A 23,328-nucleotide genomic window follows, 5' to 3' on the forward strand; every position below is an offset into this window, starting at 1 on the left:
CCCCCCCCCCCCCACCACCCATCATTCTTAATTGTAGTTTTTAGGAAGCCATTTTAAGAGATCTTATTAAATAAATTATATCTGTAGACATATTTAAATGCTTTGGAAAGACCTGAGGACCTAAGAACCAAGCACATTCAATGCTTTTTGTGTGTGTGTCTGTCTTTGGTCTTTGAGACAGTCTCATGTGGCCCTTACCAGCTTTCCACTTCCTTTGGAGCCAAGGATCCTCCTATACTCACCAATGTAGAGGTAGGATTACAGCATGCAACCACGCCTGGTCCATGGAGTACTGGGCCTCGGACTCAAGGCTTTGTGCTTGCTAGGCCAATGCTCTAGCACCTGAACTGCATACTGAGACCTATTCTGGTTTTATTGTTGTTTTGAGACACAGTGTCATGAAGCCCAGGCAACCTCAAATTCACTATGTACGCAAGAATGACTTCCCAAATTCTGGGATTGCAGGCTGGGCTACCTCGCCTAGGCAAATGTGCTTCTTTAGTACTGAATTAAATAAGATCTGATGGGAGATGGAATAACTTAGAAGTAGTGCCAATAGGAGCATACAGTATTCTGTGTTGTCTGCCTCAACCATAATTTGTCATAATGCTGATAAAGTCACAAAGGTTGTTAATACTTCTGGAATTTGCTACCAATATTCCTGGTAAATAGAAACTCTTATTACATTTAAAGGTTAATGAAAATGGAACTGGGTAAGATAGCTCATCCCTTTAATCCCAGCACCTGGGAGGCAGAAGCAGTGAATCTTTGTAAGTTCGAGGCCAGCCTGGTCTACGTTACTAGTTCTAGGATAGCCAGAGCTACACAGTGAGACCCCATTTTATAGAAACAAAACAATAAAGGTTAGTGAAAATCTAGTGTGCCAGTTTATGTGTTCAGTTTTGTTCATTCAAGGTTGCTGAAAACCCAAGTTCTACCAGTGGAGATTGCTACAAAGTTATTCTTCAATCCTTAGTGCAAGTTTGACCCAGATTCCCTGGAAGTAGCCAAATGCCTCTGTTTCTGGGACTTGTTTTGGCAAAGATTTAGTGAGCAGAATGTGTCCCTAGAGTCTCTCTCACAGTCTTTGTCAGATGTAGGGGCTCACAGGACCTGTTCCAATTGAAGAAACCATGGAAATTCAGCTGCACTTGAACTCATTCTGGCACTTAGATTTGCTTTATTCTCTGCTTGGCTGTTGCATAGTGAAGCACACTTGTCTCCCTACATGTAACTTTGCTGCTCTCTTGGTAGGATGGTAGGGACAAATATGGACCAGAGTTTCTTTACACTTCAGAGTGGTTTAAATGTGTCAAAGGCACTTTCTGTGTACTTGAGATTCTCACTTGATTGACTGGCAGCTTTGATTGTTCACCCACTAAGAAAGAGAGTCTTAGAAAACTCAGAATAATCTCTTGAAAGGCTCTCTCTGCATTTGACTCCTCTCAAGGGTATTCTAGGCATGCCTCATCAATGTAAGAAGGCTGTGGGGTCCACCCATCCTAAGATGTGCCCTTAGATCTCGCCACAGCAGGAACTTGGGGGTCAGTTTGGGTCATGCGTCCTTTGAAGCTGCCTTCTCAAGACCAAAGTCATCAAACTCTTGGCTAGATAGGGAAGTTTGTTTTTTTTTTTTTCTTGACTCTGCCCTGCACTAAGGTACACAATTGAGGTCCAGGTCCAGCCTGTACCTCAATAAGAAATGCCACCACCCACAAAAGGAGTCTTTTCTAACTCATGGATGATGTTTCTTACATTCTAAGCTGTGAATCTGGAGAGAAAAATAAAATAAAGGCTCCCTTTCTAGTTTATACAAATGCCATATTTATAATGGCAGGCCTTGACCACATATTTAAGAACTAGAAGTGACATTTGAAAAATGGAAGAATTAGAGTCAGGTCAGGGGTCTTGGTACTTTTTAATCAGTAACGATATTACCCACTATCTGAGCCCAATGAGTTCAGGTTCTTGGCATCTTATCCTACACAAGGATTGAAATAAGCATCCACAGATTTCAAAGTAGCAAGGATCATTGAGTAGCACAGTGATGTGGCTGATCAGAGTACACTCTCAGGAGTCATAACAGGCCATGTGAGAGCTTGTCAAGGGCCCTGGGCTGTTGGCTAGGGATCCTTCTATAGGCTCCAAAGGCAGGGCGCTAAGGTTGTAGTTTTAGTGGTCCCCTATTTCAACAAACAGAGCTCAGTTAAATAACCATGTTTTTCTACTTTGCATGGGCCTTCCCGTGATACAGCTGATCTTGTCATATGCACACCCAGTTATGGTATATGGGGATTCTCCCTAAATGTCCCCACAAAGGACACATGTTTCCCTAGTATATATATTCACAGAATTAGTTGAGGCTAAAGATTTCTCTGATCCATATGCTCAGTATACCTAGGAATAGAAACCATCTGTGTTTGATGGTTATTAGGGGATAGAACGTGTTCTGTTCTTCCGTGTGGAGTGGACTGGCTATGTAGCTGATAGCAGATAGAAGTCCCAAGTTGCTAGATGCATCCTTAGAGAAGCTTGTGCATGTTCTCCTGACACCAGCACCTGGGAGGTGGTATCGGGAAGGTTAAGAGTTCAAGGTCAGCCAAGTCTGAGGCTAGCCTTTTGAAGTCGTTTTTTTCAAAATCATAATTTTAAAACATTTTTTATAGTGATTTCCCCCCAAAAGCAGTTTGAAATATGGAAAAAGACAGATTATCAAGATGGTGATCTGTGTTCCAATTAAAATGATTACACCATTTATCAAAATCTGTTAACTTTCAGGAGTGAGATAAGATGCTGTTCATAGCATCTGCTGTGCCTGGACAATAGATTTAAGACTACTGTCAGGCAATGAAATAGATAGCATACCTACATGTTGCCAAGACATGACAAGCATGTATAAAGCCAGAAGGAAACAAGTCAAAATTGTGCTTATGTTGGTAGTGGTAACTGAAATCCCAGTACTCAGGAAGCTGAGGCAGGAGGATTGAAAGCTCAAGGCCAGCCTGTGCTCCATAGCAAGACACTGTTGTTTTGAAAAAAAGAAAATCAAGCTGGGTGGCACATGCCTGTATTCATGGAAGCATTTTTGATCAGAAGTTCAAGGTCAATTTGGGCTGCATGAGAACCTGTTTCAAAAAAGTATTGTATATGTTATTTTAGAGATGTTCATGGTTTAAATTTTCTTCATTATTATTCAGCTCACCAAATTTCTTATAATGCATTTTATTAAAGTAGGTTTCACACTATTTTATATAGTATTTTTTTATTTGTTTGTTTGTTTGTTTTTCGGTCTAATTTGGTTTGTCCCTGCCCCAGACAAGGTCTTGCTATTGTCCCTCAATTTTTTAATCCTCTTGTCCCGGTCTCCTGAGTAGCTAGATTACTGGCATATACTACAATACTAGCCACCCCAATTCTTGTTCATATCCAGAAGTGCTATAGGGACTGGTGGCCCTCAGTAGTCGAATGCCTGCTTAACCCATGTGAGGCCTGGGCTTGATCTTCAACACCATAAAAATGAATGGATCAAATAAAGATAAATAAAAATGAGCTGAAAAAAAAAATTACAAGATTGTTCCTTGGCTGAACATTACTAGATCAGGGAAGTAAGAATGTCTTTCTGTTTTGTTTGTTTTTGTTTTTGTTTTTGTTTTTGTTTTTTGGGGTTTTTTTTTGTTTTGTTTTGTTTTTTTTTTTTTTGATTTTTCGAGACAAGGTTTCTCTGTATAGCCCTGGCTGTCCTGGAACTCACTCTATAGACCAGGCTGGCCTCGAACTCAGAAATCCGCCTACCTCTGCCTCCCAAGCGCTGGGATTAAAGGTGTGTGCTACCATGCCCAACAGAATTTCTTTAAAAAAAAAAAAATGTATACAATCTATTCTGATCACTGTTTGCCCTCCTTGATCTCCTCCCATATCCTCCCTACCTCCTCCACCCAACTCCATGCCTTCTTTCTGTCCTCAGAAAACAAACTAGAGTAAAACAAAACAAACTGAAAAAAAAAACATGAAAAACGCACATGCATACCATAAAACTCAAAGTCAGAAACTGTAATATGTAAGCAGAAGACCTATAAGGTTAAAAAAAGGAAATACCCAGAGAAGGCAGTATGACAAAAATGTCTCCAGAAGTACCATGGAGTTCATTTTGGTTTGGTCATCCACTACTGGGCATGGGGCAGTCCCTTAAGTGTAATTTGTAAATTTTCCTTTGTGAGTCGATATCAATTGGAGATAATTACCCAGGATTCTGGGTTAGGGATAGGAGCTTGTATCCACTTCCCCTCTCAGCACTAGGACCCCATGCGTGCCAGCCCTGTGCAAGGCCCTGTGCGTGCTGCCATAGTTTCTGAGTTCCTGTGTGCGTCTGTCCTGTTGTGTCTAGAGGTCTTGTTTCTTGGTGACTTCCATCCGCACTGGCTCTTACAGAGTTCCCGGAGCCCCAAAGGGTGGGATTTGATGGAGACATCCCACTTAACAATTGAGTATTTGAAGGTCTCCTCCCCCCACCCCCACCCCCCCAGCCACTTCCTCTGCCACTTTCCCCTCTCCCTCTACTCCCTCTGCATATTGTCCAGTTGTGGCTCTCTCCGTTAGTTACCATCCCCTGCAGGAGGAAGCTTCTCTGATGATGGCTGAGCAAGACACTAGTCCTGTCCGTATAGCAGAATGCTGTTAGGAGTCATTAGGTTGCTACGCTCCTAAAGGAACAATTGTACTTGGTTTTCCAAAGCAAGTAAGAATCTCGGCCTCTGATTCCTTAGAAAGAACTGCAGGAGTCTCTCCCAAGCTGCTGGCATGTGTGGACCTCCGGTTTGTATGTCAAACGACATGATCTTTGGAGGGCCTGGGTAATTTCAAGTTGCTGGTTTCTAACTTTGAGACTTTGTAAAACCAGGCTCGTTGCATGAATAGATGGCCTCTCTTGGGATCCCGCAATTCTGCATGTGTTCCAAAACTCATCGCAGATGGTAGAGGAAAGAAGAAATCTGAATTAACACAGCAAGCCTTGTCCTCCAGTTTGAAACATTTGACTCTGGAACAATACTCCTCCAGAGTTCATTTCCAGTGCTCCGCCACCAACCACTTTCAGCACAGTCCAGCACTCTGGCCCTTTGAAGGCAGAAAGTTCTAGACTCCTGCCAATGACTGACACTTACTGAACCTCTTGAGTGGTTTCTATTTTTAGTTGGTTGATTATGATTAAGAGTGGGTGAGGCTTACTAGAAGCTCTGGTGTAGAAAATGCAGACCTTCAAGAAGATGGAGTGTTTTAGGGGCCCCCAATCCTTTCATCTTGGGCCTTGTGTGAGTAGAAAGATTGCTTGCCTCTCCCTGGGGGTTGCATGTGCTGTGTTTCAGTGAGTTTCACACTACTGATAAGGGACAGGGCGCTCAGGAGTTAATTAATCAATGGTGCCACCTGGTGGCCCAAGAGTGCATTTTGTGATGTCTGTATACCAGTAATTCTCATTTCTCTCTTCTCAAACACCCCACTCTGACACACACACACACACACACACACACACACACACACACACTCCCTCCCCGCCTCCTTCTAATATGAGCTCTCCACCTCTGACCTTCCTGCCTCCGCCTCCCAAGTACTGAGGTCACAGCAGGTATCACCACTCCTGGTTTTCTTCTTTCCTAGTTTTGATTTAAAAGAGCAGCATTTGTCTCATTGGGTCTTGACAATTTATTTTTTATTTTTTTTAAAACAACTCTTTATACTTAATTAGAGTAGGCAGGAGCAGGAAACTCATGATGGTACAAGTCTAACCTGGCAGCTGGAACATCTGCCCCCACGATTCCTGGGAAAGTTTCCACGGGGCCAGGCCCTAATTGGGAGGCGGTAACTAGTGCCCATGAGGATGCAGGTTGTCTGTCTGCTCTCCCTTCCCGGTCTCACCCTGGCTGTAGCCAGTCACCGGGCAGCTGGCGGTTTCAGTGCTGCCTGACTCACGCTCGTCAGTCATCCTCCCCTTGGTCCTGCCAAGGTCCCAACTGATTCACAACTGTTGAAGGGGATTGTAGTAGACAGATCAGCGGCTTAATTGCGAAGTCAAAATGTAGAGACCCATATCTTGTTTTTAAAATTGGCAGAAGGCCAGCTTAACTGCATTCCTTCCTTGATGAATAGCTTGTTGTATCTGGGCTGCTGGCTACTCTTCCAGAGGATCTACATTTAATTCTCAACACTCACATGGCAGCTCACAACTGTCTGTTGTGTCTCCAGGGGATCCCACATCCTCACAGAGACGTACATGCAGGCAAAACACCAAGGCACATAAAATAAAAATAAATAATTAAAAATAGCGTGTGGTAGCAGCATCTTCAGTATATTTTCTGTGTAGCAACTGTACTCAGCCCCTGTTGTAAAACTTCATGTTGGCAGGCCAGCAGCCTAGTTTGAATACTAGTCCAAACCAACCAACCAAATAAACAACTACAACTCAAATGCTTATCAGGCTCTGGAACATGATGCTGGGGTCAGGTTTTCCTAATATACATATCTTCCAGGAAGCCTTCTTAGGGTAAACGAATAATTCCATTTGTAGGAATATATGTCTGTATAGATGAACAAGAACTGAAGAGGAACTTGCTATGAGTTTGACATTTAGGGAAATCAGCTTCCCTAGCGAGACTCTGCAGCTAACTACAAGCTTAAGGAAAGTCACTTGGGTGTTAGAAATATCTATTAAAAAGGAAATATGGGATGGCAAGATGCCTGAGAGGGAAAGGTACTTACTACCATGCCTTACCACCTGAGTTCAGTCCCCAAACTTCATACTAGACAGAACTGACCTTTATAATTTGTCCTGCATATGTTCATCGTCTCATGCATATGTGTCACATAAATACAGCTAACTAACTAAATGTTTTTTTTTAAAAAAAGGATGAATTTGTGACAACCCTAACATTTGATGTCTTTGCTTTTGAGACAATGTCTCACTGTACTGGAGTTAGCCTTGAATTCATCCGCCTCCCTCCTGTGTGCTGGAATTACAGACAGGAAGCACTGTATAGGGTCTCGATACTAGCACTTTTAGCTATAGGATTGTTAAGTAGTGATTCATCAAACATGGCTTATATATGGAATGCATTCTGAGTAGTGCCTACGTGCAAATAACTTGTTTTTGGTTTATTGAGACAGAGCCTCCTTCTGTTGCTTAGGCTAGCCTGAAACTCAACCGTGTAATCTAGGCTAGCCTTAGACCCCAGACAGTCCTTTTGCTTCAGGCTCCTAAGAGCTAGAGTTACAGGCATGAGCCATTGCACCTGGCTTAATAAGCTTTTTTTTTTTTTTTAATCTGAGAGGAGGCCAAGCATAGTGTATAAGAAGAATATTTCAGTAATTTTTGTGGTTTCTTTTATATATCATCAGAGGCATGCCTTTCTTCCTGTGTGTTTGGGATACCTTCAGATGTAAATTTCTGGTGACTTTCCCTGGCAAGGTGGAAGCTTTGCCATGCCTCAAGGAAGCTTACTATGGTCATATATAACACCAAGGAAGGTTTTCTACCATGGTGGATATGTATAGTGTACATATCCAGACTCCATGGGCTCCTAGGTCATTATCACAGAGACGGGGAGTTTCAGCAGTTTGAGTGTATCTGGAAAACTAGTATAACATCCATGCTTCCATATTTGCCTGTGAGCAGGACTTATGAATCTACTGGCAGAAAATATATGTTTCTGATACTGCTAAACAGAGACTGGGTCTTACACAGTTATCTAATGTGTTTTTCTCTTCCTGTTTTCTGCACCTCTATGGGCATTAGAGTGCATTGACACCAGCCTTTATTTAGAGGACTTGCTGGGTGATAGTGGGTGATGGGATATGAATCTCCAACATGAGAGCAACATAAAGTGAGTAACTGCCAAGTATGGCAAGTATGTCCAAGGCCCTGCTTACACACACACACACACACACACACACGGAGCCAGAAAAGTATGCAATGGACCATGCAGTGGGAGATGGTGAGTTAGAAAGAAACTGGATAGATAACAAGGGAAGTGTCTTCGAATTCCAGTGATTTATTAACTAGAACTTTTCCCCATATCATAAGGCACAGCATACCGTGCCGTTTATGTTGCTTGCGTTCTATGTTCCTCTAGCCCAGGTTTCTCAACCACAGCCATGTTGACGTTTGGGTTCTGTGCTGTGAGGCTGTGTCAAGGTTGTTTAACTAGATCCCTAACTTCTAACCACCAGATGACCCGTAATACCTCTTCCCCTTAGCTGAGACAGTAGAAAATGTCTCCTGACACTCTCAGATGTCCCCCGAGGGCAGACGTAGCTGCCTTTGGAAAGTACTGGTTTAGAACACATGGGGAGTTACTTTAGTTATGGAGTATTGGTAGATTATCAGATTGAAAGAATCCTGTCTCTTGGGCCTTCAGTGTATTAATGGCTTGATGTTTCGTACTAGGTATTGAGATTAAGGTGGTTTGTGGTTCGTGTGTGATGGACCAAACATACTAAGTAAATATTCAGAAACCAGGATTGCATTTTTGGCCCCGAGACAAAAAGGGTTGTGTGCCTTAGGTGAGATGGGTTAGTCCTGCAATCTTACACCTTTCCTCCTCCTTCGCATGTTTTTGGTTTGGCAAGTTTTCACTGTGTAGCTTAGGGTGTGCTGGCCTCAAGCATTAGATCCTCCTCCCTTCTGCTGCTGACCAGGGTGAGGTAATAGGTGTGTGTTCCAGGCCCTTCTAAGTTCTTAGCCGGACGCTTGTGGACGTGGTTCATATGCAGTGGTTCTCAACCTGTGTGTCTCGAACTCTTTCCGGTTAAATGACCCTTCCACAGGGGTCACCTAAGACTATTGGAAAACACAGAGATCTGCATTATGATTCAAATCAGCAGCCAAATTACAGTTATGAAATAGCATTGAAAATAATTTATGGTGTGGAGCCACCCCAGTTTGATGAGCTGTGTTAAAGGGTCCCGGCTTTAGGAAGGTTGGGAGCCACTCTCTTCTGTATAGTCTTTGCAGTTCCGGTGCTAGATGCCTGGTCGCAGGGCTTTGTTCTTCCAGAGTTAGCCTAAAGGTAAAACTGAAGTATTAAAAAGAGCTGAGTTAGGGGTTGCCCATACTGCATTGTTCTAATTACTCCGGTTTGTTTCTTTTCTAGATTATTTAAAGAACCTCCTAGAAGACTCTGTAGATCACAGAGACACCCAAGGTAACTGACTGCCCTCTGCAGCCTGAGCGTCTGTATTAAGTTTACTTAGACCTGGAAAGGGAAGATCCCTGAGAACAAAACCCGGATGTGAAACTCCTTTAAAAAGTTCCCTCAGGCAGCTGAGATGGTTCCCAGCAGAGTGGCAAAGTGCTGCCTCAGGCAGGAGACCCACAGGCTGGCCCTCCGGGGCAGTGGGCGGGCCTGGCCTGATCTGGAGGCCTCTTCCTTACCTGCTTTGGTGGATTTAATCTGTAGATGTTCGTTTCTCTGTCTTTCCGAAGCAGATGATCCATGAGGTCATTTCACACTTGAAAATCACTCCCACGAAGTGACTAAACTAGAGGTCAGGGATGAAGTGTAAGCCAGGCATGGTGACAAACACATGGAATCCCCGCGCTTGGGAAGCTAAGATGGGAGAATTGCCAGGAGTCTGAGGCTAGCCTGGGGTACAGATTGACCCCTGACTATAGACAAAGCAACTCATAAAAGGTTAAACATCTAAAATAGCCTCTTGCTTGGAGAACATTTGTTGCCGGAGGCTTAATACCTTCCCCCTTACACCTTAACCCCTCTCCACACTCGTACACTTTTAGGAGACAAGATTTTACGATGCACTACAAGCTGACCTCAAGCATAAGATCTTCACAGGTTTGAGGATTACAGCCACATGCCTCCATAGCTGGCCTTTGTAGTAAGGAAAATAGCCTATACAGCACAAGGAAGTCTATTCTCTGTGTCTTCTCCCTGCCTCTCCAGCTCAGTCTAACTCTGGTTGGGGCTTCTGTTTCTCCTCATGCGCTCTTCCAGGTGTCATAGGTTCATCTGTGTCTTCAGAAATTCATTAAACAAGTCTGTGTCCACTCCATTAATGTGTGAATTTCAAGCATGTTCTTAGGTATTCTGTGTATCTTCGGATTTAGAGCCTGAGTGATCAAGGTGGCTGGAGGAACAACTCAGCAATTAAGAGCACTTGTTCTTGCAGAGTACCCACATGCTGCCTCATAGCCATCCATAAGTCCAGGTCCAGGAGATCTGATGTCCTTGTCCGGCCTCTGTAGGCACCAGGCACACACATAGTGCACATACATGCAGGCAAAGCACTTGTGTATATAAAATTAAGTTTTTAAAAAATTGAGCTTGGGACTGGAAAGATGTCTCAGCAGTTGGAAGCACTGACTCCTCTTTCAGAGGTCCTGAGTTCAGTTCCCAGCAACTACATGGTGGCTCACAGCCATCCATAATGAGATCAGATATCCTCTTTTAGTATGTCTGAAGACAGCTACAGTGTTCTCATATACATAAAATAAATAAATAAATCTGAAAAAAGTTGAGTTTGTTTCAAAGTCATTTTTAGAAATTCAGCATCATTGTCTCATAGTTATTTTATGTACCAGTCTCTGCCATTTGTGTTTTGTTGTTTTATCTTTTGTTGGCTTGGTCTTTTAAAATGAGGTTTAATTGTAGTATAGGTTGACTTAAAAGTTACTATGTAGCCAGGGATGACTTTGAACTCCTAATCCTCCTACTTACCTGAGTGCTCTGGTTATGTATATCTGCTATTTTGTTTTGAGGCACAGCCTCCTTGAATTCATAATCCTCTTGTGTCAGCCTCTTCTGAGTGCTAAGGCCTGCGCCTCTATTCCCAGCTAAGTTTCTCTGATGTAATGGTTATTTATGATACTGTAAATTCAATTTAATCCAGGACACAGGCTAAGCAAGTGCTCTACCACTGAACCACATCCACAGCCCCGAGTTACGCTAGCATTTTACTTAGAAGAAAAGTTTGAGGTTGCTGTATATGGCGTTCCGTGTCTTTTTTTTTTTTAAAGATTTATTTATTTATTATATGTAAGTACATTGTAGCTGTCTTCAGATGCACCAGAAGAGGGCGTCAGATCTCATTACGGGTGGTTGTGAGTCACCATGTGGTTGCTGGGATTTGAACTCATGATCTTCCGAAGAGCAGTCGGTGCTCTTCCCCACTGAGCCATCTCACCAGCCCTGGCGTTCCGTGTCTTAAGTGAAGACACAGTCCAGTTGATGAAGACATTTAATCTCCATCAAAATAAATAATAAAGGCAATCGCTTGAGAGTAAGGGTGCCCCGAGCTGAACTGAGTCATTTACAAAGAGGAAATATGACAGTTGTAGAGACAAAGAATTTTGGCTTAGGAAAAAGCAGGACTATAGATGAACCTGAGTAGACAGAAGGAAGAGTGGCCATCGCTGGCCCAAGTCTCATGAAGAAAAACCATAAGACTCGAGGTTATAGGTCACCAGTCCAGCGTTCACTTGGCACACACAAGGCTTAGTTTGTTCCCCAGGACACCCCCTCATATCCTCATTACAGTGATCTTGATAAACAGAGCCCCAAGCCTCTGTCCCATGTCTCTGTCTTGTCAATGATGCTGTAGATGAAGCAGGTAAAGAGTTTGAGATGGAGGATCTTGATCCATGGAAACCACCTACCTTTACCTGAAGTAACCAGTGAACAGTGAGATAGATGTGCTGTGTGGTCAGAAGCAGGGAATAGACGGTCTGGAGGGCCGCTGTGGGCTGGACTGTATCCGGGTGAGGGGAAGTGAAGCAAGTACACCTTTGAAAAATAGACAGCCAGTGTAAAGAGGTAGAGTTGTCAGCATCTCTTAAGGAGATGGCATGGGGCGAGAAGATTGTAGAGTTTGAACATCCGGTGACCAATAGCAGCGTCTTTATCATTCATCCACTCAGTCCTTAGGTTCTCAACCCTGCTCACTACAAACTGCAGCAAGCCAGAGAGACGGACATATCTAGGGTAACCGTGAGGATGGGCCATGGCGATAGGGTCAGGTGCATATGGTAGTTCTGGCATATGGTAGGGATTGCTATGTAAAGTCACCCTTGATTCCTTTAAGGACAGTGATAAGGTTGTGAATTTTGTCTGTTTTTTTTTTTTTTTCCTTTTTTGCCTGTTTCTCCCTGGCTCTACCCTCACTGAGTCTTAATGTCTAAGCTACTCAACCTTAATGTCTGTAGTTCTGGCTACTCATAGGCAACCAAGTTCCCCTCAGAATTTAGTTACTGTATAGTAGGACTTTTGTCAGCTGGATCTGCTTAATGTTGGAATCTGCTTCCTTAGTAATAACCAGATGCCCTTTCTCTTCCTGAATATTTTAGATGCCCTGGCTGTTGTCATAGAGGTAGCTAACCATGCCAACGACACCATGAAGCAAGGGGTAAGTGTCTGGAAATCACGGGCTGGCACACCGTGGAAGCCGGAAGGCTGGCTAGCCTTCACTACACCATGGAAGCCGGAAGGCTGGCTAGCCTTCACTACACCATGGAAGCCGGAAGGCTGGCTAGCCTTCACTACACCATGGAAGCTGGAAGGCTAGCCTTCACTACACCGTGGAAGCTGGAAGGCTGGCTAGCCTTCACTACACCATGGAAGCCGGAAGGCTAGCCTTCACTACACCATGGAAGCCGGAAGGCTAGCCTTCACTACACCGTGGAAGCCGGAAGGCTAGCCTTCACTACACCGTGGAAGCCGGAAGGCTAGCCTTCACTACACCGTGGAAGCCGGAAGGCTAGCCTTCACACCCTCTGCCTTCTCTCCTGTAGGACAACTTTCAGAAGCTCATGCAGATTCAGTACAGCTTAAGTGGACACCATGAGATTGTGCAGCCCGGGCGCGTAAGTGTCTTAGCATGGCCCCTGCAGTCTAGTACACTGTCTGTAGCTATTTCTGTTTTACTTCTGAAAATGGATTATGTTACTCTTCACTGACCTAATATGCACCACTTTATCCATTCAAAACAAAATGATGTAAGTCACGGTGACAAGCAGTCCAATGCAATTAGGAGAGAGGCAGAGGACCCCGTGGAGTTCTAGTAGAGTAATTTAGTGGGATCATTTGACTGTGTGATACCACCCGAACTCCCACAGCTTTGAAGGCAATGCCATTGAAAACCTTTATGCCTAGAAGGGAAAGAGATTGCTGTTTTGATGCTCCTCAGAGAGCACAGAAGTGGTCTAAGAAATGAGCTCGGGAAGTTGCATGCTATAATTGCGAGGTCATTGGGTGTGCTGCAGATCAAGTACTCCCAGGCAATTACGTGTCAGTCCTTAGAGTAACTCCTGGGGCCAATACAGGACTTATGAGACTAATTGTTATACCTGAGTTCTTTTTAAATTTTCTCTATAATTTTTGGTTTCTTCTTCTTTTTATCTTTTTAAGAAAAAAATTAAGGTGCGTATGTATGTGTGTTAGAGTGAAAAAGGATGGTTGTTGGGAGGATCCTCTCTTACCATGCAGGCCTCAGGAACTGAACTCAGCTCATCAGGCTTTGCAGCAGTCACCTTTACCCACTGAGCCATCTCACTGGCTCCTTTTTATCTTTTTATATTTATCTTCTGTAATCTAGGCTAGCCTTGAAATTACGTTCCCCCTTCCAAGTGCTGGGATTGCAGAAGGCCACTCACTCCACCTCGTGCCTGGTTTATCAAAATGCTAAGAATCAAACCCAGACTGAGAAAGCCATCACCTTCTTTTTTTCTTAGAAATATTTGTTGATTTATATTTTTTGCCTATGAGAGTTTTGCCTATGTGTGTGTAATGTATACCACATGCCTGCAGTAACCTCAGAGGCCAGAAGAGGGCGTCAGATATCCTGGAACTAGAGTTACAGGCAGTTGAGAGCTATCCTCTGCAACGGCAACTAGTAATCTTATCCACTGAGCCATCTCTCCAGCCCCCCTACTTTTTTTAAGTCCCATTTCTAAATTGGCATTAGGGCTTAGAAAGAGACGATGACCATAAAAGTCACAGAGTGTCTCCATGCCTCCCACAAAAACAGTTCAAGAAGAATATTGAAGAGAAATTCTGTGTTTATTGTCATTGTATGGCAATGGTAGAAATGACCGGGTGTTTGCTTGGTTGCACTAGGTTTTTCTTAAAGAAGGCACCCTGATGAAGCTGTCACGAAAAGTCATGCAGCCGCGGATGTTCTTCCTGGTAAGAGGCTCTGGGTGCTCTGACAGGTCCAGGCCATCGCACAGTGGAAGGCATGTATAGAACACCCGAGCTTAGTGCACTCACATAGCAGCTTCGTGGCATGTGGGGGTAACCATTTGCTTGTTTCAAGCCTAGGGAATGATGAGATCTGTTATGATACTTGATCAGAAAATCCCCTCTTAGAATTTAGCTTATTTCATTTTAAATTTGGAAGGATTGTTTTAGTCAGTTGTTTATTCAGGCAGATTGTAACACTTCATTGTGACCTAGAATCCATGAAACATTAAATCTCTAATAGAACTTGGAAATGAAGCCGAGCAATAGGGAGGGCATTGGTCGTCACCAACAAAGCGGAGTCCAACGTAAGCAGGTCCAGCTGACAAAACACCTACTACACAGTAACTAAACTCTGGGGGACCTCGGTTGCCTGTGAATCACCAGAATGACTAGACATCCAGGTTCAGTGTATAACTAGGGCAGACAGCCAAACACAAGGCGGAGTTTCTGACGGGTAACCTTGATGGCGTGGGTTACTAGTGTCTTCATTGCTGAAGGTAGCTCTGTATGTGGTCTTGTGCTGTGTTTCTCCTTTCAGTTTAACGATACCCTGCTGTACACCACTCCCTTGCAGTCTGGGATGTACAAGCTGAACAACATGCTCTCGCTGGCTGGAATGAAGGTCCGTGCACATCTTACCCAAACATATGTAGAAACAAATCCCCCGGGATAGTCGTCTCTCTTGTGCCCCTCACCTTCCTGTTTCTGTTTGCTCCTGATTATGCGTCTGCTCCTTCCTGTCAGGGGGTTACTCTTGTGTGAATTCATCTAAGGAAGAGTTATTGAAAACTACTATCAGCAAAAATAATAACCAATTTGATAAAAATATATGAGGATGAATTAAAGGGTGATTCATTTTGTCTCTGCTTTGCTCCAAACCTCCCCGTGCCCCAAGACTTTGCGGTAATGTAGACATAATAAATGCACAGTCATAACAATCGCTGTAAAGGCACAGTGAACAATTTTTTAGGACTTCAAGACTACTGTGGCAGCATGCACTTTCAATCTCACCCACTAGGAGGAGAGGGCAAGAGGATCAGGGGCTCAGGGGCTTTCTCAACTACATAGCGAGTTCTAGGCTGGCTTCAGCAACTTGAGACTCTGCTTAAATGTAACAAACAAATAGGTAGGTAGGTAGGTAGATAGATAGCCAAAGATAAGATGGTGGTATATGCCTTTAATCCCCAGTACACAGAAGGGTGAGACAGAAGAATAATTTAGTTCAGGAGCTCAAGGCTACCCAAGGCAGCAGCATAGTAGGACTAACATCTCAAGTATAAATATTTGTTTCTCTAGGGAGAGGATTGTCTTAGTTAGGCCTTCTATTGCTGTGAAGAGACAGCATGACCACTGTAACTCTTACAAAAGAAAACACTTAATGGACCTGGCTCACAGTTCAGAGGTTTAGTTAGTTGTCATTATGGCAGGAAGCATGGCATCATGCAGGCAAACTTGGTGCTGGAGAGTAGAAGAGAGTTTGACATCTGGATTGTCAGGCAGCAGGAAGAGAGAGTGACACTGGGCCTGGCTTGAGCTTCTGAAACCTCAAAGCCCACCCCCGGTGACATACTTCCTCTGACAAGGCCACACCTACTCCAGCAAGGCCACACCTCCAGTAATGCCACTCCTTGAGTCTATGGAAGCCATTTTCATTCAGTCCACCACAAGAGTTTTTAAAGGGTTTGGTTTAGGATTGTGCTTTTATTTCTGGGCCAGGGCTGGCATTGAACTCCTTATCCTCCTGCGGTGACCTTCCAAGTGCTGGAATCATAGATGTGAGCAAGCATACCAAGCCTTATATGGTGTTATGAGATAGAGTCTACTCTGTAGCACAGGTCAGCTTAGTGATCAAGACAATCTTTTGCCTTCTTCTTGAATGCCAAAATCACTGCTGTGAGCCCGGGACACAGCCAAGGAGAGCATCATGCATGTTTATAGGTGTGGTGAAGGGATTGGTGTACTGCTTTTGACAGACATCTGAGAAATGGCAGGCGCTCCATAGTGAGACCCTTTCTGAAGTAAAACAGAAAGCAAAACCCAGCAGTTGAGAGAGAATCTGTGAGCCTTAAGGTATGAATTACAGAGTGACATGCTGGAACACTGGGAAAAGGGATCCTGCAGAGCAGATATCCTGACCTTGGGCTTGGAGATTGGGAAGCAGCTGCCCACGGAATTTCAATTTGTCTGGAACGTAGAGTAGGTAGCAGAGTTGGTAATAGATAAAGTTAAATGAGGAGACTGGCTGTGTACATCAGTATCCAGTAGTCAAGCAGCTCCAGCTACTGTGTACGTGTTGGGTTTGTAACATGATAAGTTTGTCAGATATTTGTACCTTCTTCCAGGTCAGAAAACCTACCCAGGAGGCATATCAGAATGAGTTAAAGATTGAAAGTGTGGAGCGTTCTTTCATCCTTTCAGCTAGGTAAGTGTGAGCATGTGAGTGTGTGTGTGTGTGTGTGTGTGTGTGTGTGTGTGTGTGTGTGGTCATCACATTCACATACATGCACACAAACATCTGTTGGAATGACATTTTGGCTGGGCAGTAGTGGCGCACAGCTTTAATCCCAACAGTCTACATAGTGAGTTCCCGAGACATCCAGGGCTACAAAGAGAAAACCCTTCTGGAAAAAAACAAAACCAACCAACCAAACAAACAAAATGACATTTTGTCAGTACAGTTTGCTCAGATAGTTTCTTTAAGTTTACTTTTAATATTTAGGTCAACTTCTAGATGTTTTCTCTCTTTCCTAGAACTGCTTATCCACGTGTGTACTCTCCACTGTCAAGCACACAGAGAGCTCATATATGAATGTGCTAGAAACACAAAAATAGTCATGTTCCTAGAACACGTTATGCTGATCACTTTTTTTGTTTGTTTCTTTGTTTTTTTCCGAGACAGGGTTTCTTTTTATAGCCCTGGCTGTCCTGGAACTCACTCTATTGACCAGGCTGGCTTTGAACTCAGAAATCCACCTGCCTCTCTCTCCCAAGTGCTGGGATTAAAGGCATGCACAGCCACTGCCCAGCACCACAAACTTTTAGTTCATGGATTATACGATATTGAAGTGGGGGTAGCACACAGCTACAATCCGAACACATGAGTGGGGAATGACTGCTAATAATTTGGGGCCAGCTAGGTCACATAAGGAGATCTGACCTCAAAACAAACAAGTTGAAGCACACAGGATCTGCAGAGTAGCATGAAGCAAAATACAGTGATTTATGCTTGTGTGAACCACACAACTTTGTGTGTCCTTAATGCTTGATTTACATTAACTTCCCTATTATTTTGAGACAGGGACTCACACAGTTAGAATGGCCACTATGTAGAGGATAATAATCTTGCATGGCTGTAAGTGTGTGGCATGAAACCCAGCCCTTAGGACATGTTTTCATTAGTCGTAAGTCACTGTAGAATTCGGTTTGAAGTAATCTGATACCATATACCACAGTGACAATAGACACAAATGAGGAAACTTTGACTTCTACTCTGGATTTGTTAGCTGTATTAAGAGAGCAACTCCACATTTTTGTAAGTTGGTGCCCTCGCGTGTACATGTGTACCTATGTGTGTATATGCAAACACGTGCAGCTATTCACATAAGGAGGACAGAAGTGGGTGTCGATTCTATTGGAACTGGAGTATGAGTGGCTGGAATTCTGCACTTGATAAGTGGGTCCTCACGATTGCTCCGCAGTATTGTAACCACTACTGAGCCATCTCTTCAGCCCCTCAGTGTCCTGTTTCCTGACATAATGCTTACTTGATGTCTCTCTGTCATATTTTTATAATTCTCAAATTTTTATTTTTTTATCATTGTTTCTGTTTTTATGACCTGTAATACATAATCATTGATGTTAACATTTAATTGGTTTTGACACCATAATCATGCCCATGTGATGCTGAACTTAATTGAGAAATGTGTGTTTTTCGGACTTGGAACTGACTGTTTCCCTGTGTGTTTCCCTCTCCCATGTCCTCGGTATTCTCTTAGACAAAATTACCCTACAATGGCCTATAAGTGTCCAAGCCACAGGAAGAGGTATACATCCCTTACTTTAAATCAAATGTTACAAGTGATCAAGGTTTATATGGAAGATGTGTCAAAAGCCCCAACAAACAGAAAACTAGGCTTTGGGGTCAGTTGGCCATGTCATAAATGGAAAGGAAAAATTCTTGAAGGCAATTAAATGCACTACTCCACTGAACACATGGATAGGAGGAGCCTTACTATTTTATGGGGGACATGTGAGTAACGTGGATAGAAAAATGAAACCAGTAGCAACTTCCCCTTAAATTGAAGCCTGATCTCAAGTAAGGTCCTATGTAGTTCTGTTAAAACCTGGAGAGGGGGAGGCACCCCAGCATGGAATGTGAAGCCAGCACCGATCACTCTGTGAGGTTTGTGCTGGGTCTCAGCACATGTGAGCAGGCAGTGCTGACATAGGAGCTGCAGGAACTTACACAGAAGATGCATCTGCTGTAATGGCAGAAGGTGGTCATGCCAGCCAGCACATCTCCTGTAGGAATGATCTAGAACTTGACAGCTAGAGAAGAGTTGGTACTCGGCTTCCAGCTTGTGTTTCCATGAGCTATCGATCCCCTATGCCTCATCTTTCTGCCTTTTACAGGGAGCCTCCCTAGCTGGGCTTCATTACTTCAGTTAGTTAGTGAAATGCAGCCTCTGCCTTTGGCTAAGCATCATGCTAGGCATAGAGAGGTATAATGGATGACTGAAAGAGCTTTTCTTCACTAAGCTTGTATTCCACTAGGGCAGATGAGAAGTAAGTATTGTTGTACTTAAGTAGAATACAAGAAGAGTGCTAATTGTTATGAGGCTGTTAAGTGAGCTAGTATTAGGGCAAAAAGGACATGGAGGATAGTCCTTGAAGGCCTGTTGTGTACACTGACTTGTGAGGGGTAGGTGTTGTATAACTAGACAAAGCTAAGGGAGGAGCCTCCTGGTACTTAGGAACAATGACCATAAAGGTCCTGAGGTAGAAAGGAGCATATAGGATGAGCTAGGAAATGATAGGGAGAGGCACCCGAGAGAACCTTTGAGAGCCAGGTGAAGTAGTGTGCAGAACCACCTTGTAGATTTGGGCCTTCAGCAAAAGAGCCATAGGAAAGCCACTTAATGGTTTATAACCAAGAATAATGTGATCAGAGAATTTTACTCATTTGTGGGCCACACTTGGGAAGAAGGTGAAAGGAAGAATTATTCTTCACGAGTTGACGGGCTGTATGGAGTGTAGGTTTGATACCATTCTTTGTGATGAGTTTAGGGAGCAATTAGGGATCGGTGTGCACATCGAACACATGGAGCGTCAGCTTGGAGCCTCAGGCACCCAGGATGGCAGTGTGAGAAGACAGCCTGGGCTGGGTGTGTATGTTTGAATGCCATCATCTTGGACGATGTCCAAAACCTATGAGACTGAATGAGGGTGCACAGAGAGACTGCAGGTCCCTGTGAGACACTTGGAATTCCTCAGGTCCTGTCAGCCCCTCTGCAGGCTTGCCCTGCCACCTGAACAGGACAGTGCCCCCTTCTATGTATGCATTATATGCTGACTACTTTTTCACCACCGTAAGGTGTAAGCCCTTAGCTACAACAGATTTGTGTGTATGGTTCACATCTTAGTCCCTAACCTGTAGCAATCGCCCAGTAAATGTAGTTCAGGAGAGTCACAGTAATGTTGCACCCTACGGTCAGCACACACATGGGTGTGGCAAAGCCTGATGTACCAGACGTCCCTTTGATTAGGCAGTTCTCTCCCTCTCCCCCCACCCTGCCTCCTGTAACTCATTGTAATAAGAAGAAAATAATTTTTCTTGGCAAAAATTTGCCTTCTGTAGATGCTACATAAAACATAGTCTATTATATAAAAAATACTACAAAAACAAAGTACTCAGCCAGTTCGTCAGTCTAAGGAAGATGTGCATTCTTTTACTAATCATGCTACAAAACTCCTTAGGATGTCAGCAGTGGATGCTTCAGGCAACTGTGTGTGGTCTGTGAGAAATGTGTTATCAAGAGCTGGTAAACATCGTCTTGGCAGAAGCCCCCACAAGAGAGCGCCAGGACTGATTAAACAAAAGAACAGCATATGTGACATGATTTGCACAGTCAAATCACATTCCGCATACTCCCGAGGCTCCAAACAAAGCCAACAGCAATTCTCAAATTAGCCATCTGCCTCTGTGTTCTCAGTTACTTCGAGCAAAGAGCTGGCAGTGGAAGGAGAGCTGGTAATGATTCATGAGTGTTTGCCTGCAAGTCCAAGAGTCTGTTCTTATGTTGTAGCTCTTCAGAGAGCACACAGCAGATGGTGCCAACCTGGAAGTGAAGGTTCAGCCCTTCACTACGCTTGGGTCTCATATCAGCTCATGACTCAGTAACCTGCCATCTACAAAGCCAGCGTTCCCCAGTTCCTTACCTGTACGCGGTGACAATTATCTCGTAATGTAACAGGTAGAAGTAAGAATGCATCTATGAGCTGGGCAGTGGCGCACGCCTTTAATCCCAGAACTTGGGAGGGAGAGGCAGGCGGATTTCTGAGTTCGAGGACAGCCTGGTCTACAGAGTTCGAGGACAGCCAGGGCTATCCAGAGAAACCCTGCCTCGAAAAACCAAAAAAAAAAAAAAAAAAAAAAAAAAAGAATTCATCTATGAGTATCCCATGGGCTCTAATGATAAGAAATGATGACATTTGTGAAGCATTTAGTCCTGTTGGCTAAGTTTCACAGCCATCTTTAGCAATAATGTTAGAACAGTAGAAGTAACAGGCAGATTTCATTTGGTTTAAAAAGAAAAGCCTTATTTCTTGTTTTGTTCTTTGTATATCATGAAAATGTGAGTACTACATTAATTTTTAAATACCATTTGTAAATTTTTCAACAAATATGAATAGATATCATAAGTGGCATTTATCAGGGAAGTATATTATTATGGGAAAGGCAAGTGTTCTAGTATCTTCTACAGTTCTGAAGGAAGTAGGGCTATAGCAGGTCAGTGGTAGAGAGAGTACTTGGTCTAGGATTCCTGAGGTCCTAGGACCGACCGTTCCTCAGCCCAGCAAAGGGAAAGGAAACCAAAAACAACCCAAAAATCAGGACTCTGTGCCCATGTCCCCCATTCACGATCGAGTTTTGTTTGTTTTTATCTTGCTTCTTAAGATAGAACTGTTTATACTTAAAATCGGAATGAATAGTACAATAATGCTATGAGCTACAAAAACCAAGACCACTACCGACTTTCTTGCCTTACAGTTTTCTAAAGTATTTTAAATCCAGCTGTAGTTGTCAGATCATTTTGTATACTTTAATATTATGATTCAAGAAATACAGAAATTTCTTTACAGTTATCCTCCCATTGTGGTGGATTTTTTGACTGTCAAAGTCTCTTCTTTCCTCTCCAGTATATGTACAGATTTACATATTTACATTACCTAAGGTGCGCCAGGAAGTTTGGAATATGCAAAACAAAATTTAAATGACTTCATAACTGTCTCCAGTCCAATAATGAATGGGAATTAACCAGAGTCGTGTGGAGAGGCATGCTTGAAAGATTCAAAAGCAGAATGGCCTGTTCTAGGCGGGTCTCTTCTCAGCCTGTTCACGTTGGAGGTGGGTTGAGGACAACGTTTGGTGACAGAGGAATAGGAGCAAAGCTTAGGTGCTCTGTAGTCAGGAGCCCTCACAAGGCAGGCAGTTTCCTTTGTTTACTACTTCAGCTTATGGTTTATGGTACTAAAACCAGGTTCCTGTCACCTCACACTCTCCTGTCTTTCTGATCCTTTCACGGTGTGCCTTTACATAATTATCACAACTCTTTACATGACTTGGCTTACCTCAAATAGCTAAAATGTAACAAAGTAAGCAAAGACAAAGGGCTAGACATCTGTGCTTGAGTTAGTTTCTGCTGGCCTGAGTAGACCGTAGGTGTTTATCAACCTTAGTCACCAAACATTTGTTGTCATAAACAACTTACATTCACAATATGCTGTAGAAGATCTATTTTTAAAACAAGTATTGAACCCATGTTACATACAGTTATGTTGTAGCAAATTCAGATTACATATATATTATATACATATATATGTAATATATATAATATATATACATACACATACATATATATACAAAAGTAATCCTCAATAAAAAGGGTTGATAGTTAAAATATATTTTAATGTATATAAATATATATTTTATGTTTTATATTTATATAAAATTTATATTTATATATTTGATATATATAAAATATATTTTTTAACTATCAATGTTTTTTATTACAAGTTTTAAGCTAACTTTGTTAACAGACTTACAGATTTTTTGACCCACACCCAATAAGCTTAACAAATCTTGATATATGGAATGGTTTATACAATCTTAAGAGATTTTTTAGGGGGGAAGCAGAGAGCAAAGAAGCCTTGGAAATAAGAAATGCTTTAAAGAGTGGAGAGCAGAGAAAATTTAAAGATAAGAGGTTGAGAGATTGAGTGTGTGTGTGTGTGTGTGTGTGTGTGTGTGTGTGTGTGTGTGTGCAGTGGCAAAAAAACGTTAAAAATCTGAGAGAATTTGGAAATTGAATGTGCCAGGTTTTGGCCATTGAGCTGTAGTGAGACCAAGCTATTCACTGTAAGACAGAGCTTTAATGAAATTTTTAAGTTCAAGGAGGAAAGAGATTAAGAAGGCAGGTGATTCAAGCTCCAGGATTGAGCCAAGAGCCTGGTGGGAAACGTACCAGGATCATAAACAAGACACCTTTCCACAGAGAGAATTCCAATAGAGGGGATGGGGACCAGGTGCGGGGGTTCCTTAGTGGAGAGGTACCCTGAATCACAGTGGAGAAGCATTCAGCAGACCCCGGTGATCAATAAGAGGCATAGCCTTTTCATGTAGTGGGCATCCAAGAGGCCATAGGAGGCACCAGGAGCAGAGAGACTTACTACAGGGGGCAAAGGGCACTTATTGAGTAGACAAGGAGAGACAAGCAGTTAGAGAAGGTAGAGGAGAAGCAGTTGAAGAAACAAACTCTTAAAATTTGCAGAAGCCAGCAGAAGCAAATGGTCCATACCTTAGAAGATG

General features: G+C 43.1%; 1 protein-coding gene across 4 annotated transcripts in view; it reads left to right on the plus strand.

The window, feature by feature from the left end:
- Fgd6 (FYVE, RhoGEF and PH domain containing 6) overlaps positions 1 to 23,328 on the plus strand; it is a 120,125-nt gene that overhangs the window by 82,554 nt on the left and 14,243 nt on the right. For 3 of the 4 annotated variants that reach the window (XM_031349437.1, XM_031349438.1, XM_031349439.1), the window contains exons 9-14: positions 9,141 to 9,191; positions 12,347 to 12,405; positions 12,791 to 12,862; positions 14,115 to 14,183; positions 14,779 to 14,862; positions 16,583 to 16,662. In XM_031349437.1, coding sequence (XP_031205297.1) covers positions 9,141 to 9,191; positions 12,347 to 12,405; positions 12,791 to 12,862; positions 14,115 to 14,183; positions 14,779 to 14,862; positions 16,583 to 16,662 — 415 coding nt within the window. Of the gene's footprint in view, positions 1 to 9,140; positions 9,192 to 12,346; positions 12,406 to 12,790; positions 12,863 to 14,114; positions 14,184 to 14,778; positions 14,863 to 16,582; positions 16,663 to 21,659; positions 21,868 to 23,328 lie in introns of all 4 variants that reach the window. The other variant, XR_004112761.1, reaches the window with a different exon arrangement.

This window comes from Mastomys coucha, unplaced genomic scaffold (assembly GCF_008632895.1).
Source record: "Mastomys coucha isolate ucsf_1 unplaced genomic scaffold, UCSF_Mcou_1 pScaffold4, whole genome shotgun sequence".
NCBI lineage: Eukaryota > Metazoa > Chordata > Mammalia > Rodentia > Muridae > Mastomys > Mastomys coucha.